The 16,535-nt window shown below is 40.7% G+C and overlaps 3 protein-coding genes across 3 annotated transcripts in view; all 3 read left to right on the top strand.

Moving 5' to 3' along the window:
- Window positions 1–5,459, top strand: part of LOC103366922 (phospholipid transfer protein-like) — a 9,150-nt gene extending 3,691 nt beyond the window's left edge. Inside the window, exons 3-11 of the mRNA XM_008294789.1 lie at window positions 1,283–1,444; window positions 1,562–1,729; window positions 2,246–2,296; window positions 2,463–2,630; window positions 4,365–4,444; window positions 4,513–4,552; window positions 4,638–4,689; window positions 4,761–4,837; window positions 5,292–5,459. Coding sequence (XP_008293011.1) covers window positions 1,283–1,444; window positions 1,562–1,729; window positions 2,246–2,296; window positions 2,463–2,630; window positions 4,365–4,444; window positions 4,513–4,552; window positions 4,638–4,689; window positions 4,761–4,837; window positions 5,292–5,369 — 876 coding nt within the window. The 3' untranslated portion in view covers window positions 5,370–5,459. The remainder of the gene's footprint in view (window positions 1–1,282; window positions 1,445–1,561; window positions 1,730–2,245; window positions 2,297–2,462; window positions 2,631–4,364; window positions 4,445–4,512; window positions 4,553–4,637; window positions 4,690–4,760; window positions 4,838–5,291) is intronic.
- A 934-nt stretch (window positions 5,460–6,393) lies between these two features.
- On the top strand, window positions 6,394–9,360 carry LOC103366942 (integrin alpha-3-like). Its single transcript, XM_008294816.1, has 6 exons — window positions 6,394–6,472; window positions 6,580–6,659; window positions 6,735–6,812; window positions 8,590–8,692; window positions 8,766–8,951; window positions 9,307–9,360. The coding sequence occupies exons 3-6, from the start codon at window positions 6,775–6,777 to the stop codon at window positions 9,358–9,360; spliced, it is 381 nt and encodes a 126-aa protein (XP_008293038.1). The 5' UTR covers window positions 6,394–6,472; window positions 6,580–6,659; window positions 6,735–6,774.
- Window positions 9,361–13,765: 4,405 nt separating this feature from the next.
- LOC103366941 (phospholipid transfer protein-like) lies at window positions 13,766–15,820 on the top strand (the record flags this gene model as incomplete). Its single annotated transcript, XM_008294815.1, has 6 exons — window positions 13,766–13,790; window positions 14,131–14,259; window positions 14,419–14,506; window positions 14,894–15,022; window positions 15,503–15,658; window positions 15,745–15,820. Coding segments are annotated over exons 2-6 (564 nt in total), but the record flags the coding sequence as incomplete, so codon positions are not given.
- Window positions 15,821–16,535: the final 715 nt, after the last annotated feature.

The raw sequence follows: 16,535 nt of genomic DNA, 5'->3' as shown, positions 1-16,535 counted from the left end.
ATTTGTGACATAAAATGTCATGTCAGAGTCGGAATCCAAGGCTGACGGTATGTTAAGGCTACTTTTCATGGGTTCCATTCGTTTTTTCTAAAAACCTGTCAGATAGCAAAGTTTTCAGATTATTAAGGGTCAGATTATCGAGTCACGACTGTATTTAAAAAAATAAAAAATAAAAAAATATCACCAAAACTACCAAAATACCAAAAACGGAAAAATAAATCCTCAGATTTTCAGCTTTGTGACAGTCAGTCTTTGAATGCATCATCTGTTGTGTCATCAGGGAAATTACCCAAACTAAGCTTAAAATCTTGACATTTATTAAAAACATCTTTATTTTACGTCTCTACTTATAAAAAGGTTTTATTAGTGTTTTTTATTAGTGTCACTATTTTTATAAATGTCTTGACTTTTGCACCTAATTTCATTGTATTTTTTGTCTAATGACATTAAAGATTCTGATTCTGATTCTGAAATGCAGCATGGATCGAAAACAGTACACAGAGGAGTAAGTTGTTGGAGATCACATTCAGCACAGTGAAACATCTTTTCTCAGATCAATAGCAGGGTCACAGGCTATCAGTTATTTATGTTAATGATCTATTGGTTTATTTTATGTTCAGGCTTTTTTATTTCTATGTTAATTATTTCATGTCAGCTCAGCATGTCTTTGAGTTACATTGGAATCCAACAATAAGGATCAGAGGCTGCAACTCCTTCTATAGAGGATTAATCAACAACCAGTTACAGCAGTTTTTCACCAGATTTATTGGGGTCTTGTCCGGGATCATTAAAGCTGTTCTCTGCTTTGTGAAAGAAAATAATTTTCCACAATGAGCAGAGTAGATTGAAAAACACAGTTGAGGCTGTAAACATGGAGATAGTTAAATATCTATATGATGTACAAACAGCACTTTTTTTCCCCAAAGTTGACAACACCCATGGTGACTTTAAAACATGCTGGACATGTTGATTCCAAGTTTTTTGTTTTGTTGTTACATTTTTGTTATAGAAAATTAAGATTTATATCTCTTTGTTTTTCTGTTTTATGACTCCCACATGTTGTCTGGACAGACTGTTAGAAAGACTAAAAAATATTTTTGAACCCTTTGAAAGGATTTTTTAAAAACTTCGTCATACTGACAGAAGATATGTTGGAGTTCTCTGTCCTCTGTCATGGTTGTTCTTTTTTCATAGAGAGAGAAAAATTAGCCCACAGTGAGGAAAAATGAGACAGAAACTGCTGGAGTTCAGAAGGTCAGAGAATCTTTCTGTCTGTCCACAGTTCTGTCCTGCTGTTCAGAGGTACGGCCTCCCTTATGTGAACCAGATGTTGGACACCATTGCGATGACAGCAGAAGTGTTCCCAAAGTTTGGCATCAGCATCGACTATTCTGTGACCAGAGATGTCCAAGTGACGGCCACAAGCCTTGACATGTCTTTTAAGGTGAGAAAACTTCATTAACAACCGCCCTGATCACCTTGTATCACCTGCAGAGAGACTGATGCCATGTTGTTTCAGACTGAGTCACATCCTCACACTAACTTCCTGGTTTTCCGTCAGGGTTTGGTGTTCAGGCAGGGTGAGAACGCTGCTGCACTAAATCCTGGTGTGGATCCAGTTTTCACTCAGAACGGCCACATGGCTTATGTGGGCATCTCAGATTTTGTCTTCAACAGCGGCGCCACATCCTTCTACAACGCCGGAGCCCTGGGCAAGAAGTTTGAGAAGGTGGGAAAGTCACCGCCATTGATGTACCTGAACCCACAGAGCTGAAGTATTTTAGATAGTATTTAGCTACAGTGAATTAAAATAATTCCAAGACAGATGAGATTATCGATGTGATGATTAAAGCATCAGGACAGAATTCATGGTCACCTTTTTTCACTGTTATCATGAATTCAACAGAAAACAAGCAGAAACTGGAGATGTCCCATCAGGTTTTTTATTTCATTGTTGTTGTTCCCAGTCTAATCGGAGTCATTTCATGTTGTGTATCTTCCCATACCTGATGATATTTTAACAAATAACATAAACTTCATGTATTGTAGATTAGTTGTAGTACCCGGTTGTTCCACCAGGTGGTGCCTCTTACCGTTTAATGCTCTGGAGAGAAGAGGTCACTCCTGTGTTGGCAAGAAGAGAGCATTAGTTTAGCTCGCAAAGGAGCACCATGACAAAGGCTTCTTATTTGTTAACTCAAATTGAACCTATATAACTTAAGTTGACATCTTCTTTCCACAACAGATCCCCTCCAGAGCTACCAGAGTGCTTTTAAGAATCCGCCAGTTTTTCACAGTGAGTAAAACTAAAACATCTCAGAAGTGAAAAAATAAATTAAAAATGTTTAAAAAAGAGAAAACTACCGCTTATGAACAGACATGTGAGAGCGGAGCAGCTACAACAGAAATATGTTATTCAGTCTCTGGTTACTACAGCTGTTCCTGACACTGTGTTTCCATAGCAACCATGGCGCATGACCGCTCCTCTTGTTGCTGGAATTGAACTGACGGAGGCACCGAGAATCAGCATCACTCAAGCGCAGGGAGTCACTGTGAACCTGAGAGTCCGAGTCACAACAGCGTCAGAGCGGGCAAATTCAGCACCAAAGACGGTCTCGTCAGTGTCGGCGGTAAGAAACAAACAACCACAAATATTTAAACACATGGCAGCATTTAAAACAAACTTTATTACTTTAATGAATTTTTGTATGACGTGCTAGACTGTGACATTTTTGTTGACTCATTACCAACATGTGATAATATGACATTTTATTTCACTTTTTAGAGACATACTATGTTACATAATTGTTTTCTATGACCTTAATATGGAATTGTTCACGATACGCTACAGTATGATCTTTGAATTCACTTTTTGGCAACGTGCGAGGGTGCAACATTGTTGTCTGACTTTTTAACAAAATTCTAAACTATGTCATGTTGATGACACACTGATAGCATGCTGTACTATGACGTTGTTGTTGGCTTTTGAATGACATGCTATACTATTAGATTTTTGTCAACAGGATACTATGACTTTTTTTTTTTCTCGTAAGGTCTTGCGCTGTACACATAAAATTGAATTGAATTGAATTATAGTATGACTTTTTCAAAAACCTTCTGAACAACATGCAATCGTATGAGTTTTTTATTTGCTTTTTGAAGACATGCTACACTATGACATTGTTTGTGACGGCATAACAAAATGGTACAAAATAAAGTTTTTTGGGAATGACATGCTATAGTATTTTATTTATTTTATATTACCTTTTAATCAAAAAATCAAATTTAATCATGATAGCAACCACATGCTCTACTTGGACGTTTATTATGACTTTTGAATGAAGTGGTGTACTATGATGTTTTTATGGATTTTGAACAACGGGCTATATGTTGACGTTTTGAACACTCCAGAAGGACACGCTGTACGACATTTAAAAAAATAAAAAAATAAAATTTAAATGACATGCTACGCTAGGACGCTTGTTTTTATTTTTTAAACCTCTGAAAGACATGTTACATTCTAATTTAAAGAATGACATGCTTCATGATCATTAGCAGATCAATGACCACAATTAAAGTCACAATTTTTTTTTTCATTTTAAAATGACATGCGATACTATGACATTTTTATTTTATTTTTTTACTTTTGTATGGTTTGCTATACTATGCTATGACATTTTTAAAACTTTTGAACGACATGCTATGCTATGCTTCTGTTGACTTTTGTATGAGTTACATTACCATTACATGTGCAATTCCTCAACTTCAGGTGCAATATTGTATTGTAATTTAAATCTGTTTCCTAATTTATTACTTGGTTTGTTTCTCTTCTCATAGTACTTTTTATTTACTTAGTACTTTTATACTTTTGATTTCTATAGTTATTCTTGTCTTGTTATTGTTGTGTATTGGTCTCATTCACCACAGCAATTCCTTGTGTGTCAAGCTCACTTGGCAATTAAAAAAGCTTCTGATTCTGATTCTTCTGATTCTGTGTTGCTATACTAAGGTTTTTTGACCATTGAATGGCATGCTATACTATGACGGGGGATTTTTAAAACTTTTCAACGTGCTCTACTACAACATTTTTCCTTTTACTCTTGAACGACATGCTGTAACATTTCTTTTGACTTTTGAATGACATTATGCTATTTATTCTCTTCTTAACATACAGTACCAGACAAAAGTTTGAACACACCTTCTCATTCAGTGGTTTTCATTTAGATTTATTCTTTTCCACATTGTAGATACTGAAGGTACTGTAGCTGTACTCTGATGTTCTGAATGACTTTATAACTACAGAAACTACCTTTTTGAAAGCACTTTGAGACTGACGTTTAATTTTTCCTGTCTTTGTCTTGCAGACCTGTCAAGCTAGTCTGAAGGTGACCATTCAGGGATCTGCTCAGGAGAACCGTCTCAACCTTCCTTACAGTAACGTACAGTAAGTACACACGCACGAATTATCATGTCATATTTGATTGTATTTAACAATTTGTTTGTCCTTTCCAGGTGTCGCATTGTCACCAGCAATCAGCTTAAACAAATACTGGTACAAACTTGTTTCCTGACTAATTAAACAATGATTCCAGGTATGTTTGGAAGCAGCTGTAACAGTGTGTGTTGTTGCTGTGCAGGTGAGACCTCTCCAAGGCCTGCTGAACGACAGATTGAACAACTTCCTGGAAGGTAACCAGCAGCATGAGGAGCTTCACTGCAACAGTCTGTTCAAATGTCTTTAACTTGTGTTCTTCTGTCAGGTTGGTTCTATGGCGGAGTCCCAGTTCCTCTGCCTAAAGGAGTGATCTTCACTCAGGGCATAATCGAGTATCACGATGTGAGTCTCCACTTTCTTCTACTGGGGTAGCGCCCCCCAGTGGCCACGTGAGGCGTTCATGTCCTCTGGTCATCTGACTGTTGTGATGGTCACTGAGCTGCTGATTATCAAGAAGCATCTTGTTCTGTCCTGGTTTTGTCATTTTTAACAATTCCAGTCACATTTAACAGGTTTTGTTATTTTTAAGAACTTTTGAGTCATTTTGGACAATTTCAAAACTCTTTTCAAGTCGACCTTCAAGTCATTAATGAGAATGTTTTGTCATTGTGGGCCACTTGGCAGCGTGTAGATCTGGTCCTTTGGAGGATGAAGAAATAGTTATTTAGTTCTTAATTCAGATTGTGAAGGGCCTGAACAAACTGGGCCAGTGCTGGTAGTAGGAATGGAACTGTTTCAGTGAATGTACTGGGTCATGATGGTGGTCTGGGACTGAACTGGTCTGTGCTGTGTGCAGGGCTTCATTGTGGTTGGAGGTAATCTGAACCTGACTCCGGCTGGGAGGCAGGCGCTGGGGGACAGAAACGGCAGATAAAAGTTCTTCACGTCTGGAACCAAAGTTTAAACAGAAATACAGCTTCAGAAGAGTGTCATGCTTCTCTGCAATAAAAGCTTCAGCATCAGATTCTGTTGGTGTGTTTTACTCACAGATTCTATGATACTGTAAAGTCCAGCTGTTCATCTGCAGGAACATCCACCCAGGAGAACTCATTCACCTGGAGAACACATAGCTACGTCAGCCACACATTCATCAACTCATGGCTCAAAGTGAAAAATAATCCAGAGCCTGAACTTTTTTGCTTTTTGCGTTGATTCACCTTTTAACAATATGTGCACCATTTCTTACCTCTGCCAAGGAGGTTATGTTTTAGCCGAGGTTTATCTGTTTGTTTGTTATTGAGATAATTCAAAAAGTTTTGAACGGATTTTCACGACATTTTCAGGAAATGTTGATAATGACACAATGAACAGATGACTAAATTTTGGTTTTCTGGCGTACCATGTGGTTATTTTCTCATAAAACAGTAAATGCTGTTAAGTGTCACAGTCACGCAGAATGCTGTCGTTGCGCCATTTGTCCACTAGATGGAGCTCTGACTCCATTCAGTCCTTCAGTCCTCACCGCTGTCTTCTCAGGAGTACAGGAGGAAGCTACAGTCAGGCAGCATCACAGCAGGGGGCTGAACGGAGCTGCTGACAGATAAGTTCATGACCACGTTGTGACATTAACAATGACTCAGCATGTCTCCTGTTTCACTTTAACTCTCTTTGCCATGTGTCAGGATGACTGACGCGTGCTTCATGGCGTCGGTCATGATTTCCTTTACGTTACATTGCTTAAGTTGTGCTAACTTAGCATAGCATTAGCTAACAGCTTAAAGCCAGTAAGAAACTCTAGAAATAACGAAAGTATAACTTGAAGACGTTTCACCTCCCATCTAAGAGGCTTCATCAGTTCTGACTGACTAGTTGGCAGTTTCAGATACTTATATCCTAAAGGAGTCTTTAACACTTGAGTTTCAGTTTCAATTGGGGGTTTGTTGCTTGTTTGTTGGCAATCCAGTGGTGGTGGAGCGTTATGCTGAGGACTCGGTTCTCCTGTGTGACCTTGGGAACCCTTTCAGAAGCAACCACAAGGTACCCAGCTTTCACTGTTGTACCAGTGGTACCCACAGTACTGCGATCCATGCAGTAGTTGTGTAGTACTGATCCTGTTCCTGCTGGTTTTGTGTCTTCTGCTCCAGGTGCAGGTGTTGATCAAGTTTCAGCCATCTGAGATCAGTCTGGACACCCGAGAGATCCGATCTCTGCTGCAGCTGTCCACGTAGGAGCTCCACCTCACAGCTGGTTCTGGTGATGTCGGTTGGCCCGGTACTGACTTGTGTCTCTGTGTGTTCAGGCTCAGTGAGCAGGTGGATCTGGCTCCGGTCTCGGTCTCCATGTTGGTGGAGTATTCACTGCAAACGTCCTTAACTCTGTAAGTACGAACACACAGGAAACAGGCAGATTCATGCAGTTAGCCAAGCTAGACCATCTGAACCAGTGAAACCAGAACCAAATCAGAGGTAACCTGGACTGGACTCAGTGTTCTACCTGAGACTCATCCTGAATGACTTGGCATACTGACTTGTGGATAAAAATCCATTTATTTGTGAGGTCTTATTGCAAATACATTGATTTTTGGAAGTTAGGCTGTTAGAAAGACTAAAAGTCTTTTTGAAACTTTTGGAAATGATCTTTAATCTGCTTCATTCTGACAGAAGACATTTCCGAGTTCTTCCTTCTTCTCCATGGTTGCTCTGTTTCCATAGAGGTACAGGATTTGATATTGCAGGTGAAAAATGAGCCACGGTGACTAAAAATGTGTCCACAGGGAGGAAAAATTAGCTTCCAGTAAGAAAAAATAACCTACAGTAAGAAAGAATTAGCTCACAGTGAGTGAAAATGAGACAGGAACAGTAAATGACCAGAAACTGTAGGGGTTCAGAGGGTTAAAAAGGTCTTTGGTTGCCTTCGTGATTTGTTTTTGGCCGTTATCCATCTGTGCTGACAGCTTTGCAGCATTTGACTGAACCTGAGCATAAAGTGAAGCTTTGTACACTTCAGTCAATTTATACAAAGCAACGAGTCAAGATGTGAATATTCTTTATTAAAAATGATTTATTGAAAATAGTCCTCATATTTATAGTTATGTTAGTTTGTGCAAATACCTTTGAGACAGTGACAATGGAAGCTGTTAAACACATCTGTAGTATTATTGATGAACTCTTTGAACTAAAGCTAAAAGTCACTGCTTGGAAGGTGCAGCAGCGACACTGTGTGGACAAGACATGAATTACAGCCTTACTGAGTTACAGCTACAACCCGAAATAGGAGGTTAACAGGACTATTAATCACATGTAACTTCTGCTGTGCGTGATAAACTAATTCACTGCTAAGCTTAGCTACCTTTTTTATGTTGTTATGCTTGTCAGATGTGTAGATTTAGTGCTTTCAGTTTGAACCATTTGCAGCAGCAAGTCATGTAGCGTTCATGTCCTGCACCTGTCCAGGTGTTTCCTGAGTGGGCACGATTTGATTCATTGGTATTTGTCGCTCAGGGAAATAAAGGTTCTTAAATGGCACCTTCACCATCTGAAGAACCTCTTTGTTTAGGGAATCATTCGATATTATGTGTTTTTTTTTCTTTTTGTTTTTTAAATAAAATCATTTGGTCAGTAAAATATCAGCAGGTGAGTTGGCATGGTTTTAGTTCTGGTGGTGCAGTAAACTGTATTCTCAGTACAGACTGAGAACTGACTCCACATCTTGGTTGTTTTTCAGATGAACCCATCTGTAAACTGCTGCTAGTTAACAGCAAATTTTGTCTTTTATTGTGGTATCATTTTCTGCATAGAGTATTTTTTATTCATTTGCCTTCATAGAACTGAAAATGGGACTTTGTATTTTTTATTTCGCAATGCGCAGTTTGTTTGTAGTCTTGCGTTGGTGGATTGGGTGAATTGGTTGATTTTGAGGGTAAAAGTTTTGTCAGAAACAGGTAAAGAATTTAACTGTGGGGTCTGCCGTTAGCTAAAGATAACCAGTGATAGATGATTTACTGCAGCTGTAGCGTCTGTTTGGAGTCAAATGTTGGTTTCAATAACTTTAGTAATTTATTAAAGAAGAAGGTCGTTAGTTGAAATGTACAACTAACAAACAAACAAAGACATGTGACCCTTGACCTGGCGCCCTGATTGGCTGTGTCCTGACAGAATCAGTTCACCAGGTCCCGCCTCCTTCAGTGGTCATGTGATTGGTGAGTCGGCCATGAAGAAGACGGAGGATGTCGGCAGCCTGCTGCTCTTCACCTTCCAGGTCTGCAACCATCTGGAAACTGTTGAACAGCAGTGAACCCAGCAGGTGTCGGTAACCAGGTGTTCTTTGGCAGGTGACACTTCATGGGAAGCCGCTGGGTCACCTGGGCAACCTGGAGGTGGAGTTTGATTGGCCGATGGAGGTGACCAGTGGGAAGTGGCTGCTGTACCTGACGGAGATCCGATTGAACGGCACGTCGGAGCCTCTCTGCAATCCACCTGGCAACATCATCAACCCCCTCAGCCTTGCGGTAACCCTGGCAACATCATGCTTTCCTTTCAAAATAAAACTCCTGCACTGGAGCCTTTCAGAATAAAGTCCAGCTGAATGTGAATCTTATTTTGAATGAGGACATTTTGAACAGTTTTTCCTCCTCACTCTGTGAAAGAAACTCTCCTGTTATCTGCTCAGCTGTCAAAGCAAGAGAGGAAGAAGAAGATGAGGAGGAGTCTGGAGGAGGAGAAGGTGAAGGAGGAGGAGGAGGAGCAGAGAGTGGAAGGTCTACCTGTCTTCCACCTGCAGGGACAGAAGAAGAAGACCTACGCTCTGGTACAGCCTCAGCTGCATGTAGAAGATCTGAAAACATGTTTTTACTGTATGTCTGGACATTTTAGGTAGGAGAGGAGGTTTTATTAAACAAGTTCGGACTTCTGAAGATCACTGAATAAATAATGTTTGGGTCGAATTAAAATAATACACAACAGTTTGCATCAATCTTTCTGAGACCAACGACAAACTAATTGATAATTAACTCTTTCTATCATGAACTGTAGTTGTAAATGTGAATTTAAATCCTGAAACCAAACAGAACACATTTAAATTTTCCCTAAAATTATCTATCCCAGCTGACTCAGGGTGAAGGCAGGGGACACCCTGGACAGGTCGCCAGTCTATCACAGGGCTTCACTTAGAGACAGACAACCAAGTATGATCTGCATTAGCATTACCTCCATGGAACTCCACCATGATTGAGGTACAGACTTCACACGGCATCACAGTTTAAATCAGCTGTACGCCTTTTAGCCTCTCTCAACACCTGATATAGTTTAGTTTGGTCTCTGAACCTGCAGAGTCGAGGCTCTTGGCACTCCTGGCCTTTAAATTTGTTTTGCACGTTATTCAGTAGTTTAATTCCTAAAATGGAATCATTCCTCTCTGGGGCACCTGTTGAAATTAAACTAATAGTCTGCACTGACCCGTTCCAATATCTCATAGGCCCTTAAAATCCTCATAAGGATCCTAAAGTATTCTCAGGCCAGATGAGATATGTGAACCCTACGGAGAGTTCTGGGTCTCCTCCCAGCTGAAAACCTCCCAGTGGAAGGTACCAGGAGGACCAGAACCAGATGTTGAACCACGTGAGCTGATCCTTCAAAGGAAGGAGGAAACGACTCCGCAAATGTCTGAAGTCCTTGTTCTGTCAAAACACAAAGCAATCCAAACAAGACACCGTCCAGCCAACATATAGCAAAAGCAAGACGACAGACAAGATATAAAATGACAAAAATGAAACACAGAGACACAAAAAAATACAAAATAAGAAAACATTGAGACAAACAGAATGAGACAAAACTAATACTCGTCTCAGCTTCTGGTATCTCAGCTGGACTGTGAAGGTAAAAACTACAGCTGTGGTTACAGGTAAACACCAGCAGCAGAGAAACTCACCTGACCCCACATTCAGAATTACTCGCTGAGCCCATGTTTTGAGTATTTATGAAATCTGCTGCTGTCATCGTCAAGGTGTCTGACAACATCCTGAGAGGACAGATGCAAGGCTGCAGATAAACTCATTGCCGTTTAAGTTCCTTCTCTGTTTACAGGCATCAGACTCAGGATCACATCTGTTTCAACACGACCGGAATGGAAACTATGACTTGACACATTTAATTCTCCTTAAAAACATCTAACTTCTGCTTATGTTGAAAGAGAAACAGAACAGCTCAAGGGCATCGTAGTCTTTTATTTCTTATATAGTTTGGAAGGGGCTACATGGTGCTCGGTGGTTAGCAAGATCCCCAGTTCGCGTCCTGGTGAGGACACCTGGGATCTTTCTGGGTGGAGTTTGCATGTTCTCTCCGTGCAGCGTGGGTTCTCTCCGGGTTCTCCAGCTTCCTCCCACAGACCAAAAACATGTTGAGGTTAATTGATGATTCTAAATTGTCTGTTGGTGTGAATGTGAATGCGTCAGATTGGCGATCTGTCCAGGGTGTCCCCTGCCTTCGCCTTGAGTCAGCTGGGATAGACTCCAGCCCCCCGTGACCCTAGTGAGGATGAAGCGGGGTATAGATAATGGATGGATGAAGTATTCATAGTTTCCAGACACACACACACTGAGCAGAAAGCTCCATCTCTGTGTAAAGTCATTTAAATATCAAAAGATTCTAAATTAAAATCCCCTAACTGTAATCAGATTACTTCTAAGAGTTGAGTACTGTCTGTGACATCAGGCTAGAAACTACTAGTTTAGATTCTATATTAAATTCAGGCCCCACAGCTGGAGCTCAATAAATCAGTCCAGCTTCCATGACTGAGATTCTTTGATGTCTCCAGTCCTTCTTATGTCCACCTTTATCTCTGATGACAGACTCAATCCTCTTCAGCATGGAGGACACCAGAGTCCACTCATTTCTGCTCACATGTCCTCACATTCTTCACACGCTGTTTCATTCAGCTGCTCGTTGCTGGAGGGCTTGTGTTGCTCTACTGTTCTCTGTAAAATCCCCCTGAGGTGTTCTGTTGGATTCCTTTTGCTCTGAGCAGCAACAAGGTTTTTCTTTTTTTCATGTCCTCCGTCCATAGATGTGATGTTCTGAAGCGTCTTTTCACATAAACTCTGATTTCCGTCCGTGGAGTCATTTTCGGAGGACGACCACTGCAGCTCTGATTAGTGGTACCATGGCTCCTTCTATATCTCCTTAGTGCTGCTGACACTGTGTTTCACTGATTTTTAGTTGTTCACAGATCTTTAGTCTCAGTTTAGTTTCAGTGATCACAGCTGGATTCACTTTGGCTGCTTTGAGTTTCTACTTTGGGGGCAAAATTTTCAAAATAGTCTTTATAAAGGATTTTTCCCTCATTATTCATCAGAAGAAATACTCGGCTGTTCAACTTAAAAGCACATGATTAATATGAGGTGAGAATCATTAAACATCGAAAGGATATTTAAAAGGGCTGTACTCACTGTTGTTGTAAATTGTATATCTGCTTGTTGTGCATGATGAAACATCATTCTACAGGTGATGTGCAGCGTAGAGAGAAGAAGTTTGCAAAACTGTAAATACAGTCGTGACTCGATAATCCGACACTAAATGCAAAACCTTCTTGTATGTCGGATAGCAAGGCTGTTTGATTGTCAAGACGGAGGTCGAGATACAAGGAGGGCTTGATGCTTGATGGGTAATTTGTTTTTAATATTCATTGTTTATAGTTGTTATAATGACTACTGTATTGTTAGAACACTACACATCGCTGGATTTCACACCTAATTGACCGGTGCGATTGTTCACGGGCCCGTCGGTTGACATCAAAGGTAAATACGTTCAGACAGCAGGCTGAAGTGACCCAAATCCGATTTTTTTTTTTTATCCTCTGCAACCGGTATCTGGTCTTTTCATGACAGCCTGAACAACACAGATCCAATTAATGATGAATATCAGAATATTCGGTACAGTTGGGGGGACCACTTGCACCCCGGAGGAGCGCTCCAATGGGGTGGAAGTGGTCGGAACGCACAGGCAGTACTTGGCTGCTGATGCTAGTTTAGTTAGTGGTCACAGTTCTGTTTCCACCATCGGTGGCGGTGGGGGAGCGGCAGATACAATCCACTGTTACCATCCGTGTTTACTTCCATAAACACAGAGCATGCTCGCTGCGTGTGACGTCATCGTGTCCTCTTCTGCGCATGCGGGACACTTTTGGGTCGTATGAAGTTCACACAGCAGATCACATACAAGTCGTATTTAATTGGAAATGTGAACGAACTCGCAAAAAAATCGGATTTTACAAAAAATCCAAATTGAGCATTAAGTCCCTCAGTCTGAGCGTAGCCAATCTGTGGGATTGTTCAGTCAGATAATACGCCGTTATCCTTACTTGTGACATAAAATGTCATGTCAGAGTCGGAATCCAAGGCTGTCGGTATGTGAAGGATATCTTTAATGGGTTCCGTTTGTTTTTCCTAAAACCCTGTCGGATAGCAAGGTTTAGGATCGTTAAAGGTCGGATTATCGAGTCACAACTGTACGTAAATAACTACAGTATGTGGACCCTCCATTTTGTCCAGTGTTGGTAACACCTGTGGACACTTGAAGCATGTTGTGAAGAACATTAAGATTTTTTCTTCTATTTCATGACTCCTACACATTGTCTAATTTGTTAGACATGATTTTATAACTGTGTCATGCTGTCAAAACACATTTCTGAGTTCTCTCTCCTTCTTCTTCATAGCTGTTCTGTTTCCATCGAGGTGCAGGACTTTATGCTGCAGTGAAAATTGTGCCATAGTGGGAAAAAAACGTGATCTCGTCAGAGGAGGGTCTGTGTTAAAATAATTCTGTGTTATGATTACAGGATCTTTGTGAAAAGTCTATGAGTTAATGCTGTAAATATACATTAACTCTATAGTGAGCGTGAGATAAGAACAAGATGTCCTTAGCGGGGAGTCAAGACTTCATGCCTCATCGCACCCATTTGCAGGAAGTTGTTTTCTGAAGAACTAATGCTTCATGCTTTTATCACTTGTCACTTGTTCAGAGTCTGTACTGTCCATCTTGGCTCATTGCTGCAAGTAAAACTTTGCTTTGACTGAAGAGACGACTGAGCAGTGAGGACTCCACTGAAAAATTCTCCTAACCGTCTGTGTGCTGGTCACTATCTGATCGCTGAGAACACACCTGTCCATGTGTGAATTCACTCACTGATCCACTCTGAGTCAATAAGGAAGAACGTCTGATAAAACAGATGCAGTGTGGATGCAGCTTCATGTCCTTATTTAGTCAAATGTTGAGTCCGTGAAGCTGCAGCGTCATGTGTCCAGTCAGTATAAGAAGAAGTGCGTTTGGTGAATTTTGCTTCAGCTGCTGGAGACATCGACCAGGTAAGCACGATAATAGTAGCAATGATAATACAATGACTGCTTTAGTTTGTCTGCTTTGGTTTGTTACAAACTGTTCACATCTGTTGTGCTGCTGTTTCTAACTTTTTCATTCATGTGCACCAAAGTTTTTTCTACTGAGTCACAAATTTTAGCATTTTATCAGTTTTTACACTCATCAATCATTTCTCAAGTCAAGACATGAAGCCAGCTTTGTGGTAAATGTTGTCATTTCTGACTCCTCACTGTGTTGGTTTGTTGCTGCTCAAACTAAAAGGTTCTTTTTTTTGTGTGTGTGTGTATCTGCTTGTGTTCGTCACTTCTTCTTCTTCTTGTGTTTCAGGTTTGTGTCTCAGGATGACCTCCAGCGTGTTCTCCGTCTTCTTCCTCCTCGCCTCTCTGGTTTTCTGCGTCTCGGCGGTCGATCCTGCCGGCGTTAAAATCAGAATCACCAACCAGGCGCTGGACATGTGTAAGACTCACAAATTATTCATCTTGTTGTTGTTCATCTGCATGTCTGTGGGGTGACTGAAAGTTCTCTGGTACGGTTTGATCAGCTGTTTGGTTACAGAAACGTTGACTCAATGTTCTCTTTATCAGTTTTCTTTGTTCTCTGAATGTGGTTCCACAGTGAACCTCCAGGCTCAGGCTATTATCCAGGAGCGGCTGCTCAACAGACCCTTTGAAACCTTACAGTATGGACCCTGCAGCATCAACGCGTGAGGAGCTTCACTCACCTGCTGCTTCTCATTTATAGAACCACAAACACAGCTGAGTCCATGAGTCCTCATCAGTATTCTGTTAAAATATCTAGAAACTGGAAATTTGTCTTGTCAAACTGACACACATCAAATTCTACTGATGTTAGAGGATCAAATGTTGGTGGAATGTCAACCAAAGGCTGTATTCTTAGTAGGAACTATGGATACATCCATATACTTTTAGGAACTTGTTGTTCAATGGTTCTGATCTTGTGGAAGCTATTTGGTCTGTATGTCTATTCTGTGTCCTCCCCAAATTTAATTTATTTATGGAGATACTGAACCATTAAAGTGGCTTAGAGTTATTAACATCAGAGATCTTCTTCTTCTTCTTCTTCTGCTCAGGTTGACGTTTACTCAGATGAACATCCAACAGGCCACCCTTCGTTTCCAGCAGGACTCTGGTTTCCGGTTTGAGATCCAAAACTTTGGCGTCAGAATCAACTTCAATCAGCAGATCAATGCGTGGTTGTTGTGAGTTCTCAGTCTGACTTGCAGGAAAATTATCTTCCAAGATGGAAAACATCCACTTGAGTGTTCAGAGTTCATTCTTTTCAAAATCCACTGCAAGAACAGACAGACCCATCTTTTCAAGAAGGTTCTAAATCTCCACTACAAATGAGCAACAATCTGAAATACTCCAAATGAATCAGAAACAAGAAGAGACTGTTTGACCTGGAAATGAAGTCTGCAGCAGAGACAGTAGATGTATAATCAGTGTCACAATAATGATGATTACTGTTGGAACAAACCAACACAAGAACTGATTTTATTTCTCTTTGTCAGGGATGTTTGTCTTTGTCTTTGTTTTGTGTCTGTTTTTGGTCATTTTGCATCTTTTGGTCTCATTTTGCGTCTTTCTGTAAACTTTCTGTTTCACTATTGATCAGATCAGCTGTCGATGTTTGTGGGAGTCCGTCTGCTGTCGTAACTCTTCTGTGTTTAATTCTTCAGTCAGCACACTGCAGCTTCTCAGTTTGAAGTTGGAGGTGTCGCAGCCAACATAGAAGTGAGTCTGAGCCGAAACGCACAAGGACGTCTGAGTGTCGCCATGCCACAGTGCACGGCCACAGCCGACCGGATAGCACTGATGAACGGCGGCATCTCAGGGTAACTGAAGGAACAGGACAAAGATGAGGGCAGATTGTGGGTCTGCATCAAACTAATGATGCCTGTTGTTTTTGTTTTTTTTGTAGAACCGTGCTGACCGGGCTGCTAGACTGTCTGCGTCGTTTTTTCAATCTCCTGGTTAGTCTTATCCGTCTTTTCTGTGTGAGTTAGTCTGCAGACAAAATAGTGAAAAAACCCAAACTTTGGCGCTCCAATTGGGTGGAAATGGCCGGAACGCACAGGAAGTACTTAGCTCCTGATGCCAGTTTAAGATAGTGGTCACAGTTCTGTTTCCACCATCACCATCCGTGTTTACTTCCGTGAACACTGAGTACGCTCGCTGCCTGTGACGTCGTCGTGTCCTTTTCTGTGCATGCAGGACACTTTTGGGTCGCATGAAGTTCCCACAGCAGATCGCGTACAAGTTGCATTTAATTGGAAATGTGAACGAACTCACAAAACAAAATCTGAATTCACAAAAAAATCTGAATTGAGCATTAAGTCCTGCAGTCTGAACGTAGCCAATCTGTGGGATTGTTCAGTCAGATAATACACTGTTATCCTTGTTTATGACATAAAATGTCATGTTGGAGTCGGAATCCAAGGCTGACTGTATGTGAAGGCTGTTTTTCATGAGTTCCATTCGTTTTTTCTAAAAACCTGTCAGATAGCAAAGTTTTCAGATTATTAAGGGTCAGATTTTTGAGTCTGTATTTAAAAAATAAAAAATAAAAAAATATCACCAAAACTACCAAAAGTAGAGTTGAAGGACTTTATATTGCAGAGAAAAATTAGCCCACAGTGAGGAAAAATGAGACAGAAACTGCTGGAGTTCAGAAGGTCAGAGAATCTTTCTGTCTGTCCACAGTTCTGTCCT

This window comes from Stegastes partitus, unplaced genomic scaffold, assembly GCF_000690725.1.
Source record: "Stegastes partitus isolate 25-593 unplaced genomic scaffold, Stegastes_partitus-1.0.2 Scaffold996, whole genome shotgun sequence".
Taxonomy (NCBI): domain Eukaryota; kingdom Metazoa; phylum Chordata; class Actinopteri; family Pomacentridae; genus Stegastes; species Stegastes partitus.
The sequence above is the reverse complement of the archived record's forward strand: the minus strand, read 5'-3'. Positions and strand labels throughout refer to the sequence as shown.